This window comes from Nansenia antarctica, assembly GCF_963989245.1.
Source record: "Nansenia antarctica genome assembly, chromosome: 17".
Taxonomy (NCBI): Eukaryota; Metazoa; Chordata; class Actinopteri; order Argentiniformes; family Microstomatidae; genus Nansenia; species Nansenia antarctica.
In genome coordinates, this window is record NC_137687.1 from 14,452,935 (window position 1) to 14,478,784 (window position 25,850).

A 25,850-nucleotide genomic window follows, 5' to 3' on the forward strand; every position below is an offset into this window, starting at 1 on the left:
CCAGGGTTCGAGTTATGTGGGAGCCAATGGAGATGGTCTGAGACTCTCTGAGCTCCCATGAAGGCAGTAAAATCAGAAATCTGTGGGGGTCGCTAATAATACATTACCACAACTATTATTTGATCAAAATGTCAATGTAATGAATATTATTTAATTTATATTATAAATATTGTAAAATAAACACGTTTTCCAAAAGAGCTACGCGCACCATTAATCTCCTGTGAATGACAGTAGGCCTTTGACTGCCTGCACTTCACCACCAAGACACCATGGGGCACAGTAGAATATTGTGCAACAGCAAAAGGTTGATTAATCAGCTGTGCGGTAAACCGTTGGAACACACAGTGCACAGCTGATTAATCAATTAAACCAATAGAGTGAGACAGGATATGTTCATATACCAGTTGCCTTTCAGGAAGTAGTGAGATCGTGCACCTAGCCTATTATTGAGAAGCAAACATTCATTCATTAGCTATACAGGAGTATATACATACAGTAGCTACCATGCCGCCCAAAAAAAGGCAATTTTTTGACCCTCTCCCGTTCATCCAATCTTGGATAAAGAAAGAACATCGGACGTCAGCATCATGGGTTCCAGGACCGCGACCGCAGCCTACTGAAAACAGACCAAACAGGTCTATCTTGTCTCCGTAAAGGTAAGGTGGCTTTTACTTTTTACTAACCTAGTGTACATGTATTTTTCTCTCCTTCAGTATAGCAAAAATAACACAATTATTGGCCGAGATACATGTGTGACTATCGCTTTTATAGCTGTTGTTTCATGTGGGGCTGTTGATGTGGTGAAATGAGTAGCCTGCAGCTGTAGCGTCAGGATATGTTGGTATTTGAGGAGGAGGATGAGGATGAGGATGATGTTTCGGTACCGGTACCGTTTTTAAAGTATCGATTTGTCACCGGTATCGAATAAAACCCAAACTGTACCCAACCCTAACTATATGTTTACATGCCAACTAATTAGCTAATTCATTTCTGTCATTTAGAGCTGAGGGGAGCAACAGAGAGACGGACAACAGGACAGTAACAGAGAGACAACGGGAGAGGAGAGCAATAGAGACAGAACTGAATGCACTGAACTTTTTTTTTAATTCTTTGCATTATTAACACTGTTGTGTTATTGTGTTATTAAAGTGTTTAAGTGTTTTATGGTAAAGCATTATGAGTGGTGTGTGTGCAGGGTGCTCGTGAGCAGAGGCGCCCCGTCCATAGAGGCAACCAAGGCAATTGCTTGGGGCCACCAAACAAAAAGGGCCTCCAATTTTTTATTCAAAATTAATTTTTTTATTTTTTATTTTTATTTTTTCCAGATGGGAGTGTTACATTAGTTTTCTTAAGATAGGATAATACATAAATCTGTTCAATGGGCATTTGCCAAAGTAGCCTACTGTTAATCAGTATTTATCCTGTATAGAATAGAATAGAATAGACTTTATTGTCGTTGTACAGTTGCCTATACAATGAAATTGTAGTGGCTCTTCCGAAGGTGCAAAAAAACAGAAAACATATTCACAAACATATACACATATAAGATAAACATTTATGAACATGTCTTATGTCTACTGTTCAGTGTCTACTGTATGGTGTATATGAAGATGTTATGACGTTTTATCATGAAAATAATGAACAGCAAGCTAGATCCAAAACTAGGGCCGGTGGAGGAGGGCAATTGTCACATTGGACAGACTACCAAAACAGAAAAATAAAGTATCTTAACGACAGCAAAAGTGATGGATGTCAGAAATACATTACCTGGAGATTCAATAAGGTACTTTTATATGACAGGATATGGGTTAGGGTTATATGACACCTGTAGCGAGATAGATAGATAGAGCCAAAAGTAAAAAGTCGCTGAGAGACGCAACCAGGGTCTGGCTGGTAATTGTATGACGCGCCAAACAATCCGCTGAGATGAAAAGTACGTTATATAAATATCATTTACATGCTCCATGTTGCATGTAATTTGTATGCTACTTGTGGTCCAGTATGTCGCAATGTGTACTAGGTGTGCTACTGTACCTGTGGTCATGTACTGTTTTTACTGTTTCTACTGTTTTTACTGTTTTTATGTAATGTGCTTTGCATGTTTTTATGTGCTTTTATTATGTCAAATGTAATTGTTGTATTGTGGCTGTCTTGGCCAGGGCTCCTTTGTAAAAGAGACGCTAGTCTTTCAGACAGTTTTTTTACTTACACACACACGAGCGCGCGCATATGCGCGAACTTCGTAAAACCGTATTATATTTTAGTGTCAGGGAAATAAATACATTTTAAAATGTCCACATCGTCACCCGCCTAAGACCCTTACCAGGGGCCTCCATAATGTTGTTTGCTTAGGGCCCCGAAAAGTCTAGGGGCTCCACTGCTCGTGAGTTGTATATTTTGGGGAGGGGGGAGGCTTGTGTATGGGGGCGGGGGGTCCTCACACAAAGGAGTAGCCTAGGGCCACTGACCACCTTAATCCGCTACTGCCTATAGCTAATTAAAACTTGTAAGTCCCATCGCTGTGTGGGCATGATTCGCGCGTGCATGAGAACATTTCGCACTGTTATTTTGGAGACCCCCACAGAGATCAGCTTATAACTCGAACCCTGGGGTTAACGTGTCCTTTTCAAAGGTATTAAAATAGACGCAAGGAAACATAACGTCAACCATGTGTTTCCTTGTTGGAAATTATGGATCGTGAATCGTGATTGCTTCTGCACTCTGCAGCAATCGGATTTTGATTGACAGGCAGCTGCATCTCTTCCCCCAACGGCGTTCCGGCACAGAAAGTCTTGCCGGAACGCAGCACCGGACCATTCCGGCCCACTTTCACCTATGGCTGCATCTCTTCCCCCAACGGCGTTCCGGCACAGAACGTCTTGCCGGAACGCAGCACCGGACCGTTCCGGCCCACTTTCACCTATGGGCATAACTAGATTCAGGGGTCGAACATTTGGGGGTTTTGTGCAGAAAGTCACAGAAAGAAGTGTGTATCTTTGCTTCTGAACATGCTATTTTCATCTCTCTAATTTAAGTCTATACATTTGTAATACCTTTGTAATTAAAGGTTGAAAGAACACCCTATAATTATTATATATATATATATTATATATTATATAATTATTATATAATAAATTACTTTTATTTCTTTTTCGACACGGCCAGTTAATAGGATAACACATTAACTAATAGATATCACCATGAAACTTCCCCAGTTAATCACTTACATTAAGACTACTATTTTTTGTATTACAAGTTTTCTGAAATATTATGTTTAAATATGCAAATTAGGCATTATCTAATTAAATATGTGCTAATTTGCATAACATTCAAGATCAGAAATCTGAACATTGGATAAAGCCAGGTTAAAAATTATTGTTTCATCTTGTTGACATAATAGTCAAGGTCCTCTAAAAGAGGGAATTTGGATATCTCTTTTTATCACTCCATAAATCTGAAAATGCTGTCGCCATGTTTTTAGGAGTAAATGTTACATAAATCAGGCTATGAATGATATATTAACAAACCCCTCTATAGCAGACATCGGAATATAGGTAGGGATACAACTGGAAAGTTTGGTGTATGTAAGTGCTACTGAAGTGGAGATATCTGGCTCAGAGTATGAGAAAAAACTCATTTTGAGAAAACGGCCATTACCCCCTTGGGAGCACCCTTAACCCAAAATTATACTTTTATTTTATTCTAATTTTTAATTGATTTTTTTGCCATTTAGCAGACGCTTTTATCCAAAGCGACTTACAATTACGAATTACAGGGACATGTTATTCAAACAAAGTCAATCAAATTAGTTCACAACACATTTATTATCATTGACATTTCGGAACATACAGAAATGTTAATGTTTTTCCATGAAAACCATGTTGCATATCATATACAGATTAAACCCTTAAATGAGAAATAAACCATATATAAACCTATTAAAACCAAGCTTGAAATATGCCTTTACTGTAGGCCTACGTGTAACCTTCACTCCAGATGTCCTCATCCAAATGTTGTGCCAACATATTTGTGCACACACCTCTGCATTCTGAACAGGCTACGGAGCAATCAAGTCCTTGATGACGGCATTTGCAGCGCATCGTGCCACAACCTGACTTGCAATTACAGCGCACAAGCTCCAATACGTATTGAGGATCAGGGTCCTGGTCGGAATGGATGGGAATGAGGCATGAGTCTTGGATCCTCCAGCCCCATTCCTCTGGTGGTATCGTTTGACAGAAATCCATATGTCTTTCCTATCTCCCTAGGTAGTCGGTGGAGGAGGGCCCCTGCATCTAACACGTACAGGATGTCTCTTTCTGGCACATCATCATGAAGGACTGCGTTCCATATTGCTTTTGCAATTTGGGGTTTGTTCCCTGGGAGAAACACTGTTTTGTCAAGAGTTCATACTTGAAGGCTTCAGCTAACTTGTCTGCCTATGTCCCAGCAATCACTAGTCTCTGAAACAAGAGCTGCGAATCAATATGGACAACTTCTTCTTTGTTCAGTTGGACTGTGGATTTAGAATCCATGGTGACTGCATGTGCTTTCCTCTTGAAGGTATATTCGGTCACCTTTTTCCCTACCATGTCCTTTAAGACCCTTCTACCAACCTCTTTTGAATGGTCCACATTCACCTGAGCATTATGGGCTGTCACACCAGTGATTAGGTGCTGAAGGTGTTCATACCCGGCAAACGGATTTTGTGACTCCAACAATTGTAGTATTTTGATAGTCAGCATTGTCTCGTGCCTGTCTTGGTGCAGAAAGGTCCTTGTGCTGTTCACTAGTTTCATAGTTTTACCCCTGTCACTTCTTTCATTGCATTGTTTATTTCAGTTCTATATCGTGGAGCTCCGCCCCATAGGGGAGCTCTGCTCCTATTGGTTTACCCGCTACCTAAAGTAGCCAATGACTGAATTTTTCAATGCCTGCGCCCGCCTGGGGTGCTATATAAAGGGGTGTACTTCGCTCCATCATTCTCCCAAAAAGTTCAGCACGGGTTTATATCTGAAGACTGAGAAGGACGACTACTAAGACTGGAGGACCCGCCAGACTTTTCCCTTCAAGATGGATCGTCCGCCGCCTATGGAGAAGTTCCTCCGGGACGCCTGCCACTGCGACTTCCAAGCAGCGGAGGACACTTTTCAGCGGAGGAGACTTTTCCCTTCAGCGATGGATCGTCCGCTGCCGACCACGAAGAAGTTCCTCTGGGACACCTGCCGCTGCGATTTTCTAGCAGCGGAGGACAAGCAAGAACGGCGTTCTGGGCAGGCACCTCCCCAAGTAGGGATGGTCCCGCCCGCTCAGCCGGCCCTGACATCACGCCGCCCTCACCCAGCTGAGTGGTCGGTGCCGGTGTCAGAATCAGAAAGCTCTGATGTGAGCGAGCGGCAGGTAGAGCACGTGCTCCCCGCCCTCGCCCCCCCATCACTCCACCACGACTTCCAGGGCCTCCTGGAAGCTGCGGCAGGCGTGTTGGCAATTCCCCGTCCCGCCTCCCCTCCCCCAACAGAGTCCTTCTGGGAGAAGGACCTGTTTTACGGAAAAAGGGCGAAGCGACAGGACCAACCTCCTAACGCTGTCCTCCCGGGCTTAGATAAGTTCATGGAGGACAAGTGGGGAGAACCACTCACAGGCAGGGCGCCGGTGAAGGCGTTCTTGCCCTTTACCAGAGTGGAGGGGCTCGCGGAGGGGATGACCAACGGCTCCCCGCCGCTCGAACCAGCTCTAGCCGCCTACTTGGTACCGGGGTCCAGCGCCTGGTCGGTGCCTAAAAAACCTATGCCGCCCAACCAGCGTGACAGGTTTAAAGCCACCCTGGTAGACAAGAGCTACGCTCTCGGTGCGCAGGCGGCGGCAGCGGCGAATAACATCGCCGTGTTTAACGCCGCCATTGCGAAAATCACCACAGACCGACCCTACGGTTTGTCTGCAGCGGAGACGGTGCTTCTGAGCAAGCTCAGTGCCGCGACGATGTACCTGGCCCAGGGCGTCGCGGTTTGTGGGGGTCGCCTGATGGCAAACGCGGTGGTGCAGCAGCGACAGATGTGGCTGTCTCTCACCACCATGACCGGGGCGGACCGGATGGCCCTACTGAATGCTCCAATAGAGAGACAAGGGCTATTCGGTCCCGCCATGGACACCTTGACGGTGCGCCTGGCCGCGATGGAGGAGGCTAAGAGGCACCTTGCCAGCCACCTCCCCCTCCAGCGACCCTCCACCTCTTCTTCTTCCGCCGTGGTGACGACTAGACCGTCAACGGCTGCGAAACGGAGGTTTCGGTGTGATGCGGCACTGGCTCCACCTCTACAGACGGAGCCATGCCCCATTCGGCATCCCCAGCCCCCGCCGCTGACCACTGGGAGGGCCCGCTACGGCCCCCCACGGCAGCGTGGCCCGGTTTCACTGGCGGAGGGGTCGGTAATGACCCCACCACCGGTTTCCTCTTCATGGCTGCTACCTCATAAAGAGGTAAAAGAAGGAAAATCCCCACCTTACTTTTTCAGTAAAGGTGATTTTCCCATGTTATCTACCGGAGCGGAGACCCGCCTGCCTTGTCGGAGCGTGGTCCAATCGCTACCGGTTAGAAACGAAGCGGAGACTGGCCCAGCGTACCAGCGTGTGGCCAGCTCTCTGCCTAACAGACTTACCCCTATCACGACACAAACAGGGTTAAACACCCCTGTCTGTAGCCGTATAGAGGGATCGTTATTTACATCAATAACCCCTCCATGTCTATCAGGATCTGGCCCAGCTCATGAGCGTGCGGCCGGTTCTTTGATTATCAGGCATAATAAACCTGCGTCAATAAAGGGCATTGTTACACATAGCAAACACTCTTTACAGACGGCAGCCCATCCCTTTCGAAATGACCCCACCTTGGGCTGTGCCACCTCCTCGGTGTGCAGCGGCGGCTGGGGTCATACAGAAATTCAAGCTTTTTCTGTCGACTGCACCACAACAGAAGGCCCAGCCGCTGTCGTTGCGTTATGCAGAATGGCTAGAAGGAGCAGGTATTCTGTCGGGCTGGCTGGACAGGACATTGAGGAGGGGATATGCACTACAGTTCATTCAGCCTCCTCCGCCCTTCAGGGGCGTGAGAGAGACTGTTTTGTCCTGCCCGATAAAAACACGTGCGCTCCAGGAGGAGATTACGAATCTCCTAACAAAGGGCGCAGTGACAATGGTTCCGAGGGACCAGTGGGACATGGGGTGGTACTCCCCGTATTTCCTTGTCCCAAAGAAATCCGGAGGCATGAGACCCATACTAGATTTAAGGGTCCTCAACGAGAGAGTGGCGAAACGCCCCTTTCGTACGTTGACGACGAGGCGCCTTCTGTCTTGTATACAGAAAGGCGACTACGGAATCAGCATAGACCTGAGGGACGCGTATTTTCATGTGCCAATCACAGAGAGGCACAGGAAATTTCTACGTTTTGCCTTCCAAGGGAAGGTTTACGAGTACACGCGCCTGCCCTTCGGGTACGCGCTTGCTCCTCGAACTTTCTCCAAATGCGTGCAGACAGCACTCGAACCACTGAGGCGAAACGGGATACGCATATTAGCTTATCTCGACGACCTACTGGTCTTGGCCAAATGCCCAAATCGAGCCATTCGGGACGCAACCTCACTGGTGCAGCACCTCACTCAGCTGGGGTTAGCTGTCAACTGGACAAAGAGTGCTCCGTGGCCGGCTCAACAGTTTTCCTATCTAGGCATTCAGTTGGATACTGCCAAGATGAGGGCCAGTTTATCGGCACCACGGAGAGCGACACTCAGCTCTCCGGGTGTGTCGAGTGACAAATACAATCACCGCTCAGTCAATGATGTCCTTACTAGGACTGATGTCTGCAGCCCATGTAGTGGTCCCCTTGGGCCTATTACACATGCGCAGACTGCAGAGGTGGTTCGCACGACTGCGACTGGATCCAGTGAGACACCGTCGCAAGTTGATTGTAATACCGAGATCGGTCAAGACCGACCTGAGCTACTGGAGAGACCCGCGCGTCATCGCGCGAGGAGTCGCCATGGGCAGACCGGCATCCCACTACCCAGTCTTCACGGACGCGTCGTTGACTGGGTGGGGAGGAGTGTGTCAGGCAGGTTCGGTGGCAGGAAGATGGGGACCGTTAGAGACGCGTCACATCAACCTGCTGGAACTCGAGGCGGTGAAGTTAGTTAACGCTACTTCATTTTGCCCCGGTGTTAAAGGATCTGGACGTGTTAGTCAGATCCGACAACAGGACAACAGTAGCATACATCAATCGTCAAGGGGGAGTACGCTCAGCGTCACTTCATCGCCTAGCGACAGATATATGGCTGTGGGCTGTCACACACCTGAGTTCGCTAAAAGCTCTCCACATTCCAGGTCTGCTCAACGAAGGAGCAGATCTGTTATCACGGGGAGGCCCGAGGGACGACGACTGGAGGTTAGCACCCTCCATTGTGTCTCTGATTTGGGCACGGTTCGGGCAAGCAGAAGTGGATCTGTTTGCGTCCCGGACGAATGCGCAGTGTCGCCTTTGGTTCTCCCTGCGCGAACAGGACAACCCGCCATTGGGAGTCGATGCATTCGCACACCACCCATGGCCGAGGGTCCTGTTATACGCGTTCCCACCCCTGACATCTATCCTCCCACTGTTGGCACGAGTGAGGTCAGAGAGGCTAGAGTTAATTCTTGTAGCCCCGGACCGTCCCGGAGCCCCGTGGTTTCCGGAACTGATGGAGATGTTGGTAGAGGGCCCATGGCCCATACCTCATCGACAAGATGCACTCTCTCAAGCCAGAGGCTTGGTGAGGGGGCCGCCTATGATGGGGGGCCCCCTCATGGCCTGGTTACTGAGAGGGATTTGTTAGAACGCAGGGGTCTGACAGACGCGGTCATTCAGACCATTCAGAGTGCGCGCGCGCAATCCACTGCAAAGGGATATGCGGCGCGCTGGCGAGTGTTTACACAGTGGTGTGAGGGACAGGACGTTGACCCAGTCTGCTGTCGGGTCGAAACGTTCTTGTGCTTCTTACAGTCGCTGTTTGACAAGGGATTGGCGGCGGGAACTATTAAAGTTTACGCGGCTGCCATCTCAGCTTGTCATGAGGGTTTTGCGACAACGACACTGTTCAGTCATTCGCTGGTTAAGCGTTTTTTGACTGGAGTGTGTAGGCTTAGACGCCCTCATAGGACTCTAATGCCAAAATGGGACCTGTCGATTGTGCTAGAGGCGCTGTGCGTGCCCCCATTCGAACCCATTGACACTGTGTCGTTGCGTTTATTGTCTCTCAAGACGAGTCTACTCCTCGCCTTGACTACGGCTAAGCGAGTGAGTGATTTATGTGCTCTCTCGACACGGGCAGATTGTTTGATCATATCTGATGACGAAACAAAAGCTGTGTTACGTCCTAACCCGGCTTTTATCCCTAAGGTTAATCGTGGGTTTAGGGTTCAGAGCTGTGCTCTGAGCGCCTTTTTTCCTCCTCCTCACGACGGAGAGAGGGAGAGGCGTTTACATTGTCTATGTCCGGTGCGCGCGTTGGCACAATATGTGAAGCGCACGGCAGGACTGAGATCTTCTCCCCAGCTTCTGATCTGCTACGGCGGACAGAAAGCCGGGGCACCACTCTCGAAGCAGAGGCTGTCCCATTGGATTTGCGAGGCTATTAGCCTCGCATACGAATCGAAGGGGCAGCCCGTGCCGACTGGCATTCGGGCTCATTCCACCAGGGGCATGGCCACATCAGTGGCCATTCTCAGGGGAGTGGGAGTGGAGGAGATATGTGAGGCGGCGTCTTGGTCGTCGCCATCACCTTTTGTACGGTATTACTTGAAAGATATTTCTTCCTCATCCTTTTCTCATTCTGTCCTCAGTTTTGCTGATGACTGATGTAGTGGGGAAGGCACGTGGATTACCCTGGTCATGGGGATTCTATTCAAGTGCTGTCAGGATGAATACGGATGTGCCTGGGGAGGGGACCCTCCTCCAGGACATGTTCCGTTAGATCAACAACCCTACGTGCTCACGTAAGGGTTAGATCAGTGATATTTCTTCCGCATCCTTTTCTCATTCTGTCCTCAGTTTTGCTGATGACTGATGTAGTGGGGAAAGCACTTGGATTACCCTGGTTGGGGATTCTATTCAAGTGCTGTCAGGATGATTACGGATGTGCCTGGGGAGGGGACCCTCCTCCAGGACATGTTCCGTTAGATCTACAACCCTACGTGCTCACGTAAGGGTTAGGTCAGTGATATTCTTCCTCAATCCTTTCTCATTCTGTCCTCAGTTTTGCTGATGACTGATGTTGTGGGAAGGGCACTTGGATTACCCTAGTCATGGGAATTCTATTCAAGTGCTGTCAGGATGAATACGGATGTGCCTGGGGAGGGGACCCTCCTCCAGGACATGTCTGTTAGATCAACAACCCAACGTAAGGGTTAGGTAAGTGATATTTCTTCCTCATCCTTTTCTCACTCTGTCCTCAGTTTGCTGAGGACTGATGTAGTGGGGATGGCACTTGGATTACCCTGGTTGGGGATGCTATTCAAGTGCTGTCAGGATGATTACGGATGTGCCTGGGGAGGGGACCCTCCTCCAGGACATGTTCCGTTAGATCTACAACCCTGCGTGCTCACGTAAGGGCTAGATCAGTGGAGCAGACTCGTGTGGGTTGGGCCAACTTTTTAAGGTTGTCTTGAACCAACATCAGTGGTCAGCTCCGGGTGCCGCTGAGATTGTTTTCGGATTAATAGTCTCAGTGGGGGTACATTTGGCCTCGCTCGCTCCGCCTAAACCAATAGGAGCAGAGCTCCCCTATGGGGCGGAGCTCCACGATATAGAACGATAGTTATGGAGATAGACTCCAGTTCTATGAGTGGAGCGGAGCCCCATAGGGCTGCTGGCCCACTTCGACTCGTTCAAACCCGGCTGTTTTGTATGTTTGGGAGAATGATGGAGCGAAGTACACCCCTTTATATAGCACCCCAGGCGGGCGCAGGCATTGAAAATTTCAGTCATTGGCTACTTTAGGTAGCGGGTAAACCAATAGGAGCAGAGCTCCCCTATGGGGCTCCGCTCCACTCATAGAACTGGAGTCTATCTCCATAACTATCGATGTTGCAGGGTTGGAAAGAGCCCACACCAAACGTTGTGTTTCAGACATACATACCCAGCCATCACCTTGTCTTGAGATGTCTTAAGATGTCTTAAGATGTCTCGAGACAAGGTGATGGCTGGGTATGTAGGCCTACCCCTTTCCCGTGTCAGTCCTCACTGCTCAACACTATAACCCTCTATCATATCTTAGCTTTCCGCTATCTGTAACCATACCCTAAATTAATTCAAGCAGAAACAGACAATGTTCAAAGTTTACCAACTGGTTGTCACTTAAGAACATTCAGTTTCTGTGGGAGTCTGTGATGACGTCCTCAGGCTGTTCCAGGCTACCCTGTAGGCTGGTTGCAAGGTGCTGCAAAGAAAATAACACTACTACACACATACTAATACAATACATTGTTTACAGAATATGGGACCAAGATAAAACATCAACATGCTTGGGGTTAGGGTTAGGGCCATGGTGAAAAATGCAACAAGTTTTTTGGCCACATTCTATTTTTATCTTCTCTTGCTGGAGTTGCTGAACACCCAGAAAGAAATGTCTGGTACACACGCGGTGTGCTCCTTCCCCTCCAAACCAAGGGTGTAGTGTTACTACCAGGGAACACAAGCTGCCCCCCTACCCAGAGGTCATGGCCCTGTTCCAGAGGGTGGCACCCATTGGTCTGCAGTGCCCTGCGTAAGTAACGGCACAGTGACGCATTTCTTCTTCTTTTGGCTCTACACTCCAAAAGTTTGGATTTTAAAGTGTGTTACGTCACATCATGTGTGCCGTCATGAGAGAGTCTCCATGTCTAGTATATAGTATATAGTATATAGTAGTATATAGTATAGTACTGAATTTAGGTTTTGTGTTTGCCTTTGGAGTCTGCTATTGGTGTCAACATGGGGACCAAAGAGATGTCAATGAAAGTCAGGGAAGTCTTTATGAGGAAGAAATATCAGGGGGAAAAAAATAAACCTATACCAAAATCAATAACAGACCATAAGCCCATAAACCTATACCAAAATCAACAGATCTCAACATCATCAAAAGGAAAGAAAGCACAGATGACCTGCTTCAACAGCAGACCTACAGAGGCTACACTAAAAGCTGCTAACCCACTAGTTAGCCGCAAAAACAGGTTTGATTGCGTACGGGGGGGTTTTGCCGATGATGGATTTATAAATGAACTGTTACCAGTGAGTCTGTGGCCTGGTGTGGAGTGATGGCCAGCTGACCACCCTACAGAGTCATGTAGTTACTTTGATGTAAGGTAACATGGAGGCACTCCACCGTCACAGTGAACACATTCTAAGGTCTGTGGTCTGCCTAAGTTTGGGACAGAAGATCAAGTCAGGTCAATTGGAACTATTTTATTATTTTATCAAGACAAATTGTTTTAGAAATGATGTTTTACTATGAGAGAGAGAGAGAGAGAGGTTTTAAAACAAAGTCATGGAAGGAAGGGATACAGTTAGCATGACCCTAGACCCTAGTCCTATGAAACAGTACACAGCAGAAGATGAGAGGCCATTTGAAGGGACAGCCATTGCACAGAGGTTGGTCTTTAACTCCATGTTTGCATTCGCACTTTGATACCCATTGTGTTTTCCAATTAGATGAATCACTCCGACAGGCAGACGTAGCCTCTGTGTCAGTGATCAGCAGCTTCTGAGGTTATGTTATTCTGTGGTTATTCTGATGGAATGGAATGGACTTTATTTGTCATTGCTACAGTACAGGTACCAAACAACGAAATTTAGGAGGGGTGGCTCCCCTGGTGTTAGGAAAGGGAAAAAAAATAAAAAATAATTAGAAAAAGCACAAAATCACAAGAAGGTAAGGAGCTGGTTTACATAAATAAAGGCTATGTACACAATCCACTGTACTATACTGCACAGATAGTCAACTAAGGTTGTCATATTGCACAAAAGTATTTTTTCACGTTATTTTAAAGTGTCACAGTTTGCAGGCTTGAAATGTACATGTTTGTGCCTCAGCACTAGCTGCCATACAATCCGTCCGGACTGTCCTGGGCCCAGAACTTAGGCCTTTGCTGTGTTCAGGGACTTGACGGCCCTGTGGTAGAAGCAGTTCTTCAGTCTGTTTGTCTTAGCGGCCGGGGTCCTGATGTTATTCTGGTTATTCTGTGGTTATTCTGATGTTATTCTGATGTTATTCTGGTTATTCTGAGGTTATTCTGATGTTATTCTGATGTTATTCTGATGTTATTCTGATGTTATTCTGGTTATTCTGATGTTATTCTGATGTTATTATGATGTTATTATGATGTTATTATGATGTTATTCTGGTTATTCTGATGTTATTCTGATGTTATTCTGATGTTATTCTAATGTTATTCTGATGTTATTCTGAGGTTACTATGAGGTTATTCTAATGTTATTCTGATGTTATTCTGATGTTATTCTGATGTTATTTATTTATTTATTTATTTATTTATTTTGCAGACGCTTTTATCCAAAGCGACTTACAATTACGAATTACAGGGACATTCCCCCTGGAGTAACTGAGGGCTAAGTGCCTTACCCAAGGGCACACTAGTAGTGGTGTGGCTTCAGGCCACACATTATTCTGATGTTATTATGAGGTTATTCTGATGTTATTCTGATGTTATTCTGATGTTATTATGATGTTATTCTGATGTTATTATGAGGTTATTCTGGTTATTCTGAGGTTATTCTGAGGTCTTTCTTTGGCGGTTGTCTTCACTGGACCCTGACAGCCAGGACATGAGAAGCATTAGTCACTGATAACGTCACACCTTTCTCCCTGCCCTCATGATCAGTCCTTCTCAAGGAGCGTCTATTAAGGACTGAAATAAGAACTACTCTGACTGCCCTTTGCCTTGGAGGGGCGGCCTGTCACTGAAGCGTGCAGTAAGAGTGGGTGAGCTGGGTGCCTTCTGTTTACCTTACTAGGGGTCTCACCCAAGCTTACTGTGTTAGGACTAACTGTGTTAGTAAGGATGCCATGGAACGTAAGGGAATTCACATTTATAGTCATTTATGTAATAAAAGATAAACATCAAAATGAACCCTTAAATGGTCTGATTATTTCAAAACATTCAATCAATGTGTTCTTCTTCTATAGTTACTGAAAGGGGGAAAAGTTGTGGTGTGGAGGGGACTGGCGATGACTAGAGGTCCTTAGGGGACATTGTTGTCTTTCACCATGTGGTGGTAGATCATTATTAACTCCTCCCCGTGTCGACAGCCAACCGTCTGGAGGAACAGGTGGATCTGGGGGATCTGGGGGAACAGGTGGATCTGGGGGAAAGCCTTGTTGTGTCTGTGGAGGGTTGGAGGCTGAGCTGGGCACTTGGACCTTACATGATTGCACCATGACAGTGAGCTGTGTGTGTGTGTGTATGTATGTGTGTATATATGTGTGTATGTGGTATAGGGCAACGCTGCTCTACTAGGTAACTGCACATTTTCTCCACAGGGGGGGTGACATCTTCAGCTTGAACTTGAACTTCAGCTTGAACACACACAGCCTACTGTACAAATACATGAACAAGAAAACACCCAGGGCAGTTATATAATATATTTATTCTAAAATATTTACAAGGGCTCTAGATTTGTTGTAAGGTGCTGCAAAATAAACAAGGAGCGAAGAAAAAAAGGTACAGAAACAGGTACAGCAGGTCCTCGATCAGTCGGAGTTGCCTGGAGTCCACCCCCCCCCCCCCACCCTATGGAATGAGTCCACCCCCCCCCCTCCTATGGAATGAGTCCTTATCCTAACTTGAGATCTGTGTGTGTAACTCACGTATTCACGTAAAACATCCATCGCGACTACTACGTAAAACATTCGATAGAGAGAAATGTTGCGAAAAAAGTTACTGATATGAGCACTTATATAATATAAGTGACATGAGTTAGGAAACTGTCCTTAATTTAAAGAGCAATAATGTTTGTCAGCTTGACTCCCTCTCCAACACAAAGCCCATATAGCATTACAAAAAACTAATCAATACAAAAATCGTCTGTGAAAACATGACAAACCTTTTGAACAGACAACAGTACAAATCATGGACTACGACAAACAAAAAGTGAAACATGTAACTGAGAGAGACAGTCATTTGAAAGAGGCTTCCTGTTCCATACTTCCAACCCAATCAAAGCTCCACCTGACCTGGGCTGAAGTTGGATGATTTGTTAAAAACTTTGTGCAAGCATCGCAAACCATGTTTCATTTACCAACCGTACAGAAGGCACTTATCTTAAACAAACTATTACATTGTTAACACCTTGCTTAAGACACAGACATTGAAATAGATTGTTTTGTTTTTTTCTTTCAATTGCTCTGATGACACCTTCATTTCATTAAGACAGTTATATAGATCCTGGGTTTCAAGGTAGGAATGTAGGGGAATTGTGGAGGCCATAGAAGACATCCTACTCTATACCTCCAGTGAGACAGTCAAAGAGAGAAGAAAACCCTGCCCTGTCCAGAGCATAGAAACATGTTCAATATCAATGCCTAGTCCTTATCCTGCAGGGAAACATTAAAACAAACACAGTCATTACATTAATTTACACATAAATCTCTTACAATCATTTAAATAAACAGAACAAATCTTTGTTTACAAATTGCAACATCAAAGTATCAAAATGTAGGCGTTTCTTAGTCCATGGAACAGTAGATTGGTTTATATTTTAAGAACAGTGCAGATCAGGAGTTAAGGCAGGGCAGTTGCACTAGTTTACAATCATGTGTAAATGTGATGCACATTCAAACCAACAGGAAAGAGACACCATCATCTACAAACACACTCACTACTGTACCTTGTCAATAGACTGGTGTGTCTGGATGGAACACAATAAATAAGATAAATAAATGCAGATTATGATATATCATTAAGATTAATCATTTAGAAAAAAACAACTCTTCCTTCTCTCAATCACAACCTGTCCTTCTCTAAAAATATTCATTCACTTGCAGTGCACATATCTGATCAAACTCAGTCAATCATGAGTACGAAATTATAATTTATCCTTCACTTGTCTGATTATCATTTTAACAATATAATAATAATCAGCTTTGGTACATTAACATTCACTCTGCTCTAGACCCTATTTGCTTTATGTATAAGCAATCAAAATCATTTGGGTCATGTGGTATTTTCAGATATTGTGCTTAAAATAATGTGAGAAGATATTTCAATTGAAATACCTCAACATGGACTGTCGTACATGCAGTCGGTGAAACCGTAGAATGAAACAGTGAAGTACTCTTAAAAGCCACCAGGTGGCCATCTACGGTCCAGTGAGACCCATACCCTCCTAGAGGCAATGCTCTTAACTTTGGTTAAGTACTCTTATTATATAGGGTACATTCTATCACAGTATAGAATGTGTTGTTCTAGAGCTGAAGAAGGGAGAGTTGATAGCTAAATCGTGCAGGAGGAATGTACTTATCGTTGAGAAATGCAGTGTAGACAAAGTATGAAATGGCATGTCATTGATGAAGGTTGGACACACATTCAAATAGCTGTTAAATCAACCTGAAAAACAATCCTTCAAAAGTTGCGCCACATAGGAGTGTTATACATCCCTCACTTTAATTTATAGTCAGGCAGTCTCTACATGAGGCCACAGCAGGGGTCCTTGGTGTTTCTAGTCAGGCAGTCTCTAGGCCACAGCAGGGGTCCTTGGTGTTTCTAGTCAGGTAGTCTCTAGGCCACAGCAGGGGTCCTTGGTGTTTCTCTACATGAGGCCACAGCAGGGCTCCTTGGTGTTGGAGGCGTCCTCCTCCGGGGCTCGTAGTTTGAGGAGGGGGGGGTCCCCGCTGGCTGGGTTGAAGTAAATGGCGCTGGGGTCAGCTTCCTCCTCAGTGCTGGGGGGCTCCTGGGGGACTGGGGGCGGGGCCTCAGGAGGAGGTGTAGTGGGAGTGTCCTCCTCTGAGGTAGGGAGTAGAGGCGGGGGGGTAGGGAGTAGAGGCGGGGGGGTAGGGAGTAGAGGCGGGGGGGTAGGGAGTAGAGGCGGGGGGGAGGGCATGGTGCTTGTGGAGCTTAGCAGCAGCCCGCTGGCGCTTCAGGTCTGCTAGGGTCTGGTGGGACTTCTCCCGGGTCATGCTGTCCCCGCCCTCCCCCTCCTCTGGTGGGGGGCTCAGCTGGTAGGAGGCGCTGCGCTCCATCAGACCCCCGCCGCCCCACTGTTCCCCCGGGACGGACGAGGACAGGCTCATGGACGGCCCCCCGTTCCCCAGGCTGGACTCCCTCTTCCTCGCCACTCCCTCCTCATCCTCGGCCCTCAGGACCCCTACAGCTACCGCCTGGGAGGGAGAGCAGAACTACCTCAACACCAGATGGTTCTACAGCCTACAGCCTAGTCATATAAACATAATAATAACAATAATCATAATCATAATATTGTGGGGAGCTTGGCGCGTTTGGCCTGCAGGGGTGAAGGGGATGGGGGCGTAATTGGCACCGGCCACTTAATGTGTGTGTTTGTTTCCCCCGGGAGAACAGTAGGTGGAGGAGCGGAAGCGTGGGTGGAGAGAGAGACTGAGAGAGAGAGAAGCGGAGACTGCGACCATAAGGGGTGGAGTGAGCGGTGGAGTTGAGCAAGGCTCAGACACCGCGGCGAGCGGAGCGAGGCTCCGAGACACAAGAGACTTTGAGAAATACTGACTCTGTCGAAATAATAATAAACCAGGCGGTGCGCTTTTCATTTAACCTGCATTCCTGTTGTCCGGCTCCCTCTGTGCGTGTGAACTCGTTACAAATAGTAATAATAATCATAATAATAACTTTTTATTTGTATAGCGCTTTTCCTGCAAACGTTGCAGCTCAAAGTGCTCCAATCATTATATAATCATCATTTAATTATTTAGTCATTTAAAGGCACTTTTGGGGTTTTTAGTCTCGACTTGAACATGTGCTGAGGTTGCATCCCTATTGTAAACTGCCAGTGCATTCCACAATCTGGGTGCATAAAATGAGAATGCAGCTTCACCAAATCTCTTCTTTTGTACATGTGGGACACAGAGAAAGCCAGCGTCAGAAGACCTGAGAGCTCTATTGGGCTGATATGCTAGCAAAAGGTCTGAGCATATTCTGGTGCTGTGCCAGTGAGAGCTTTATAAACAAGCAGAAGGATCTTGAAATCTATTCTGAACTTCACAGGAAGCCAGTGTAGAGTCTCTAAAATAGGAGTTACATGAGCTCTTCTGCTTGTTTTGATTAAAACTCTCGCTGCTGCATTTGAACTAATTGCAGCTGGCCAATAGCTTTCCTCGGAAGGTAGTAGTTCCATTTCAAAACAAACCCTAGCCCCAAGCCGAAGGCGATACAGTACAGATTTAAAAAAATAAACATTGAATGAATTTCCACCATATACTGTATTATATTGTATATAACAGTGTTTCCTCTATATGCATTTATTGGTGGCGGGCCGCCACGAATGAATTTCCTCCGCCACTAATTGATTCAGTCCACTAAGTGCACGATTTCTCAAAAAAAACAAAAAAACAACTCTGAACATTTTAGCTGATTAAAATATATCTGATCCTAGATCAGCGCTATAATGGATGTTGACTAAAAGTGCACCTAAATCCACGCCCATCTCTCTCTAACCGCTGATCCAAAATCAGATTAATGACATTAAACATTCAGTTGACGTCGACGTGACACAAGGGCTACTCTTGATTGGTCTAAATGTGAACTGTGGTATTATTGTTATTGTGTACAGGCCACCGTAGTGACATCAGGTCAGGTGGGCAGGTTACGACGAGACAACAAGAGACCGGTATTGTAGAGCTTACAGAGCGAGTTAAAATAAAGACACTTACATTGAAATACAGAAGGACTCACGTGTATGTTTAATAGAATAACACGACATGGTGTCAGAAGTCCTGTAAGTGAGTGTTAAGAGTTAGATCGGCCGACAAGTGTCATTTGAGCTCGTGACGGTGAGAAGGGAGGAAGAAAAGATGGATGCTAATGCTAACGCGGGAGCAGCTGCAGCCCAGAGAGCGGCGCCAGTTTCAAGTGCTACGTTCAGCATCCAGCCTCCGGATCAGCCTAGCATCTAAAAGATACAAAAAGCTGATCTAGCTAGCTAGGTGCACAAATAAGATATCACGTTAAATAACTTCGAAAAATTAAACGAAAACAGCGACAGATGGATGGATTTTTCAAGAAAAAAGATGTCCCAGACACTTCAAACATTGCTGAAGCTAGCAGTGGCTATGAGCGATCCGAAACTGCATGGCTGGCAAAGGAGCTAGGTGGTGGATCAGCTAACAACGTTTATGGCGGGGTACCACCACCACCAGCTACAACTACAGCGGGAGAGCCATCAGCATCGGCTAGCTGTGTTGGTGTATCAGCAGACATTAGCAAGTCAAAAAACGATTCTTATGTGCCGTCACTTTAGCAACGACACAGTATTGTCAAGGGGAAAAGAAGGGGAGTCGATTTTTTTATTGACAACGGAATTACATGCTGGAAAAACATGCAGCTAAAATTCAGGGAACATTTGGACAATAAGAGACACACGGGAGAAGTACGGGAAAACAGGGCTGATGTGGGTGTCATCAAAGGTAAGAGTTTGTTTTCTTTAACTCAACTGATACTCAGCTGTTTACCGAATGCTCCATCTGACTGTGATTTTACTTGTGTAATGTGGTGCGTTGACATATTTCACGCACAGAACTATGGGTTGGGAGTATTGTTCCGTCCACAGTTGAGTGCGTAGTACCCAAGTTGTTTAGTCTGTTCTATTTACTGCTTGAGTGTGTTGTTGACAATCGTTAATGTCCTTCATTAAACGTTTAGCTTTGTCATTTGATACGCCGCCTACGACTCCCGTCTCTCGGCACTACAGTAAACAGTATGAGTAACGTTAGCCGCTTTTGTGCTCTTATGTAGGCCTACTTCGTATTATATTATAGCTGATGATCTTTGTGTGTGTGTATGTGACTGTCAGTCACAAGTTTATATTCTGTATATATATATTTTTTTTTTTGCCATCCTCCCTCTAGTTTTGGTTGAAATTAGGTCGTTGTTTTGAGCGCGCGTGCACGCGGAACAGGACAGGGCTATCCGCCACTAATGTAAAAATTCCTGGAGGAAACACTGATATATATTATATACTGTATTATATTCCCACATTTTCAGGTGTTTTTTGAGTAAGGGTTGATTTGGACGATAATCCTAGACCGTCCTTATTGTGGAGGTGTCGGTGCCGTCGTCAGCAGAACAGTGCCACTTACCATAGCAGCCTGCTGGTTAGTGCTGTCCCAAACGACTATTTTTCTAACGATTAATCTAGCGATTATTTTATCGATTATTCGATTAGTCTAACGACTAATTTATCGGTAAGTCTAACGATAATTTTTGTACTGTAAAAAAAAAAAAAAAAAAAAAACTTTTTTGTCTCCACCTCACTGCTATGTTTAACTTGAATGCCAACATGGCCATTTAGAAGTCTGTCCATCACCACAACACATAGCTAGCTAACGTTACTCTCGCTGCTATGTTATGATTAGCTAAATTGATGCTAACGTAGCATGCGAGCTACGAGCTAGATAACGTACAGTAGGTGCTCGCACCACAATGACAATAGGCTACCGTAGCTAGCCAGCTACATAGCTAACGTTACTAACACCAGAAGACAAGACATACGAACTGTGGTGAGCTACATTGCTTGTGTAACATTAGCTAGTAGCTATCCATTTTCACTCATACACTTAATTGTCTCGCCTGGTAAAATAAAGGTTAAAAAAAAAAAAAATTTTTTTTTTTTTGCGACTAACCGACGCATATTACGCTAACCGACGTATTGACGTAGTCGGTGACGTCGACGACGTCGAATAATCGTAACAGCCCTACTGCTGGTGCAGCTCGTTGTCTGTCTGTCTGTCCTCGTCCTCGTCCTGCGGCTCGGCCTACCGGCCGCGCTCCTGCCACACTATGGCCTCCTTGTGGTGCTCCCGGCGGTACAGACTGGACCGCTCGTTAACGCTCACCCGCCGCACCACCTTACTGTACCCAGAGAGAGAGAGAGAGAGAGAGAGAGAGAGAGAGAGAGAGAGAGAGAGAGAGAGAGAGAGAGAGAGAGAGAGAGGCCAGAAGAGACGAGATTAGGTGAATAAAAATAACAAACAGCTGGACAAACACCATTCCCCTCTGGAACGCCCTCCCCAACCACATCAGACAGGCCAACACCTTCCCAACATTTAAACAGGCCCTCAAAACCCACCTCTTCAAGCTCGCCTTCACCAGTTAACCCTCTCCCCCTCCCCTTCCCATGTGTCCCCAGCACTACCTTCATTAGGCCCCTATACTTTCTTCTATATACCTTTTTATTATTACTACTCAATCTTTTCAGTTTGTAAATAGTCTTTGAGTGTCTAGAAAAGCGCTTTATAAGTTAATGTATTATTATTATTATTAATATTATTATTATTATCATCATCATTATTATAATTATTATTATTATTATCATCATTATTATTATTATCATTATTATGATTATGATTATTATTATCATCATCTTCCACTTGTAGGTGAGCTCACCCCCTGCTGCCTGTGCTGGAGGCCCGTCTCTGCAGGGTGCCTTTGTGTCGGTCCTGGCTCTTCATGATGGCGTCGTGTTTGTGTTTCAGCTCCATCAGCTTGGCTCTCACCTCCTCGTCTGCACACACGTCTACCACGGACACAGCACCACAACAACACAATCATCTACCACGGACACAGCATCACAACAACACAATCATCTACCACAGACACAGCTTCACAACAACACAATCATCTACAATGGACACAGCATCACAACAACACAATCATCTCACATCGGTTAACATCAACTTCTATGTCTCTATTACACAGGTACCCTTCAGGACACCATTGGGGCATTGCCAGTCAGGTCTCACCCAGTGGCGTCTCCTCCAGAACAGACTTGGTGTTGAGACTGGCCCCATGAGCCACCAGGAGCTCCACCATCTGGATCTGGGAGAAAACAAGACCGTTGACATTGTCAGGTTCAATCATGACAGTGGAGAAAAAGGCTCCTTGATGAATCCAGTGCAGTACTGACCTGTCCCCAGCAGGAGGACACGCAGGTGTACCAACACTCTAAATGACCTATGCAGGTGTACCAACACTCTAAATGACCTATGCAGGTGTACCAACACTCTAAATGACCTGTGCAGGTGTACCAACACTCTAAATGACCTATGCAGGTGTACCAACACTCTAAATGACCTATGCAGGTGTACCAACACTCTAAATGACCTATGCAGGTGTACCAACACTCTAAATGACCTATGCAGGTGTACCAACACTCTAAATGACCTATGCAGGTGTACCAACACTCTAAATGCTCGATGCAGGTGTACCAACACTCTAAATGACTCTATGCAGGTGTACCAACACTCTAAATGACCTATGCAGGTGTACCAACACTCTAAATGACCTATGCAGGTGTACCAACACTCTAAATGACCTATGCAGGTGTACCAACACTCTAAATGCTCTATGCAGGTGTACCAACACTCTAAATGACCTATGCAGGTGTACCAACACTCTAAATGACCTATGCAGGTGTACCAACACTCTAAATGCTCTATGCAGGTGTACCAACACTCTAAATGACCTATGCAGGTGTACCAACACTCTAAATGACCTATGCAGGTGTACCAACACTCTAAATGACCTATGCAGGTGTACCAACACTCTAAATGACCTATGCAGGTGTACCAACACTCTAAATGACCTGTGCAGGTGTACCAACACTCTAAATGACCTATGGAGGTGTACCAACACTCTAAATGACCTATGCAGGTGTACCAACACTCTAAATGACCTATGCAGGTGTACCAACACTCTAAATGACCTATGCAGGTGTACCAACAGAAAAAAAAACAGTTGTTAAAAATCTAGATTTTAGACAGAAGGGTATACAGCATGCAGAGATGGAAGATGTGTCAGGTCAGCTCTTACGTGTGTTTGTCTTTGAGAGTCCATCTGGTGTCTTTACGTTCATACATGACGATGGGGGGAACCCTGTAGTCAGGAGACATCTTCTCACCGTCAATCTGGGAAGGCAGAGTAGTCATCCAGTCATCCAGATACCAGACACAGACACAGACAGATACAGACACACACAGATACAGACAGCTGGAGTGGAGCTGACAACATACTAAATAAAAAAACGTCCTTATGCATGCATGCATATATGGACACAGACGCACACGCACACACACACGCACAGACACACACCACAAGAAGAAGGAAGTAGTAGTCCATACCATTAACAATACTGCGTTGTTACACTGCTCAGCAATCTTGTCTGCTATCTTCAGAGCACCTGGAGTAGGACTAACCAGGGGAGAGAAGGGACATGTCACATGGTGTAGGGCTAAGCAGGGGAGAGAGGGGACATGTCACATGGTGTAGGACTAACCAGGGGAGAGACATGTCACATGGAGTAGGGCTAACCAGGGGACAGAGGGGACATGTCACATGGTGTAGGACTAACCAGGGGACAGAGGGGACATGTCACATGGTGTAGGGCTAACCAGGGGAGAGAGGGGACATGTCACATGGTGTAGGACTAACCAGGGGACAGAGGGGACATGTCACATGGTGTAGGTAGGGCTAACCAGGGGAGAGACATGTCACATGGTGTAGGGCTAACCAGGGGAGAGACATGTCACATGGTGTAGGTAGGGCTAACCAGGGGAGAGATGAGAGACAAACACATGTTGAAGATGCTGCTGGACCACTTGTACAGGAGACCCACCTGCTGTCTGACACACAGGCGTTGGCTTGGTAGTATCCTACAATCCTCTGCTGGGTCTGTGCACACCACACATCCACCTGAAGAGAAGTGCATTGTATAGGTATGTTACAAAACATGACCAAAGGCCCCTGACTGTCTCTCGCCAGCTGCTGCGCTCTGAAGTGAAGTGAAGCGAGTTCTAAACTTGTGATCCATCAGTCAAACAAATGTTTAGCCAGTGGAATTTTGAAGAGGAAACCGGAGTGCAACGTGACCTCAACATTACCAGAAAGAAAGAAAAAAATTCAACATTTGCCGGCCACCTAAAGATGAAGCGCATCTTCGCGAGCCTCCCAAACGACAGGGGAGAATCTTCCAACGATCAAAAGTAACTTTCCATTGAAAAGAGGATATCATCTAATAAATATGTTAGTATCATCAATAATTTCACGTGCAAACTCGCACACGAAGACCCGACAGCTGAAGCGCACTGAGTCAAGTGTCAGTATTTCATGAGTATTTACCTCAATTTGCATATTTAAATTTGTTGGTAAATAAACTTGTAATACAAAAACATGTTCTATACATGTTTGCTTTCACTATGTTAAGTTTCATTATGATAGGAGTAAAGGGAAAAAAATATCCTATTCTGGGGTGGTGTCTGACCTAAGATCACAGTTTTTAGGCCATTTACATTGAAAACACAGGGACTAAATCATTCACTTTTGACAGAACTAAGATTGGCATAACTTCCTTATTTCTTAACAGATTTGGACAATCTTGGTGTCTTTCGTTTTCTTTTTCCAAGCCCCTATAGGCTGGACAAAATGGTTTCAATGTGTTTGTAACATACCTACATTGTTAGTGAATAACAACAAGAAACCAACCACAAGTCCCAGGAACATGTACTTGACCATCTCAGAGACATTATGATGGACTGACAGTGAACAGACAATGAGGGTACCTGTGTGAGGGCCAGCTGAGTGATGGGGGACAGAGGCAGGTGAGAGTGCAGCAGGGGGACACTGTCTGTGACGCACACTGCGCCCCCTGGCGGGCCGGAGGAGAGCAGCAGCCCGTTGACACTCCACCGGGGGAACAGACAGGCGTGCAGGTACATCTTCACATAGGCCAGGCAGGACAGCTCCACCTCCCCCATCTCTGCTGGGAACACAGACACATCATGTTAATCATCATAAACCTCTGCGACTCAACATAACAGCGGTTACCCCACCACTGTGCTTTGGGAGTTGATTGCGACTGTCATCTACTGTCATTGATCAGATGAGCCACAGCAATCCGTCTTATCACTATCGAGGTAGTCACATATTAGGTTTGAATTTCATTGATTTGAGTTTGATGGTGATCAACAAGACATGATGGATCAGCTAGCGACTCAAACCAGAACTTACCGTTAAAGGAGGATTAGCTGGGATGAGAGGTTAGAAGTGAAAGTGCTGTAAATAAACGTTAATGTTGAAGTAATACTATATCTAATAGTGCATATTCACGATATGACTATCTACTGAGCTAAACGTTTAATCTGACAGGCGACTTGCGCTGCAAAAAACCTGCTCCGGTTTGATGGAGAGATACTTCCTGTTTACGCCCACGAACAAAAACATCTGTGTTTGGATTGGCTTACAACACGGAGCTTCTAAAAGCTCCATTGGTGTCTCATTATGTCAATCACCAGAGTCTCGCGTCTTCTTCTGTGGTGTGTTGGTCGCGTTCTGCAGAACGCATAACCGTTTCTGACCCCAGCGGCCCCCAGTGGATGGAGTCTGCAGTTATCTGTTTTAGGCTACATGCACGCAACATGATTTTTCAAGATGTTCTTTTCTTTGGGTAAAAATGTTTGTTGTAGAAAATCATTATTTATAAACAATAGACATTAGTGTCTATGTGTACAGTTATTTTCAATTTTGCATTGCATCCTAAAAGTAGTTGAAGATGAGGGACCCCAGTATTAGGGCCACCAACTGAGTTTATATATAT

At 45.8% G+C, this 25,850-nt stretch overlaps 1 protein-coding gene and 1 pseudogene across 2 annotated transcripts; both read right to left on the reverse strand.

Annotated features, from left to right (window-relative positions):
• Positions 1–14,854: 14,854 nt before the first annotated feature.
• LOC308172403 (protein phosphatase 1 regulatory subunit 16A-like) lies at positions 14,855–22,120 on the reverse strand (annotated as a pseudogene). The gene is made up of 4 exons (XR_013938065.1): positions 22,003–22,120; positions 21,647–21,776; positions 20,960–21,112; positions 14,855–17,394 (listed from the first exon to the last, which is right to left on the reverse strand). The product of XR_013938065.1 is annotated as a protein phosphatase 1 regulatory subunit 16A-like (transcript).
• Positions 22,121–23,067: 947 nt separating this feature from the next.
• Positions 23,068–25,364, reverse strand: LOC308172879 (ER membrane protein complex subunit 9-like; the record flags this gene model as incomplete). The annotated part of the gene is made up of 5 exons (XM_080547833.1): positions 25,265–25,364; positions 24,817–25,016; positions 23,874–23,950; positions 23,380–23,449; positions 23,068–23,166 (listed from the first exon to the last, which is right to left on the reverse strand). Exons 2-5 carry the CDS (start codon positions 25,009–25,011, stop codon positions 23,068–23,070), a joined length of 441 nt encoding a protein of 146 aa, XP_080403959.1. The 5' UTR covers positions 25,012–25,016; positions 25,265–25,364.
• Between the last annotated feature and the right edge of the window lie 486 nt (positions 25,365–25,850).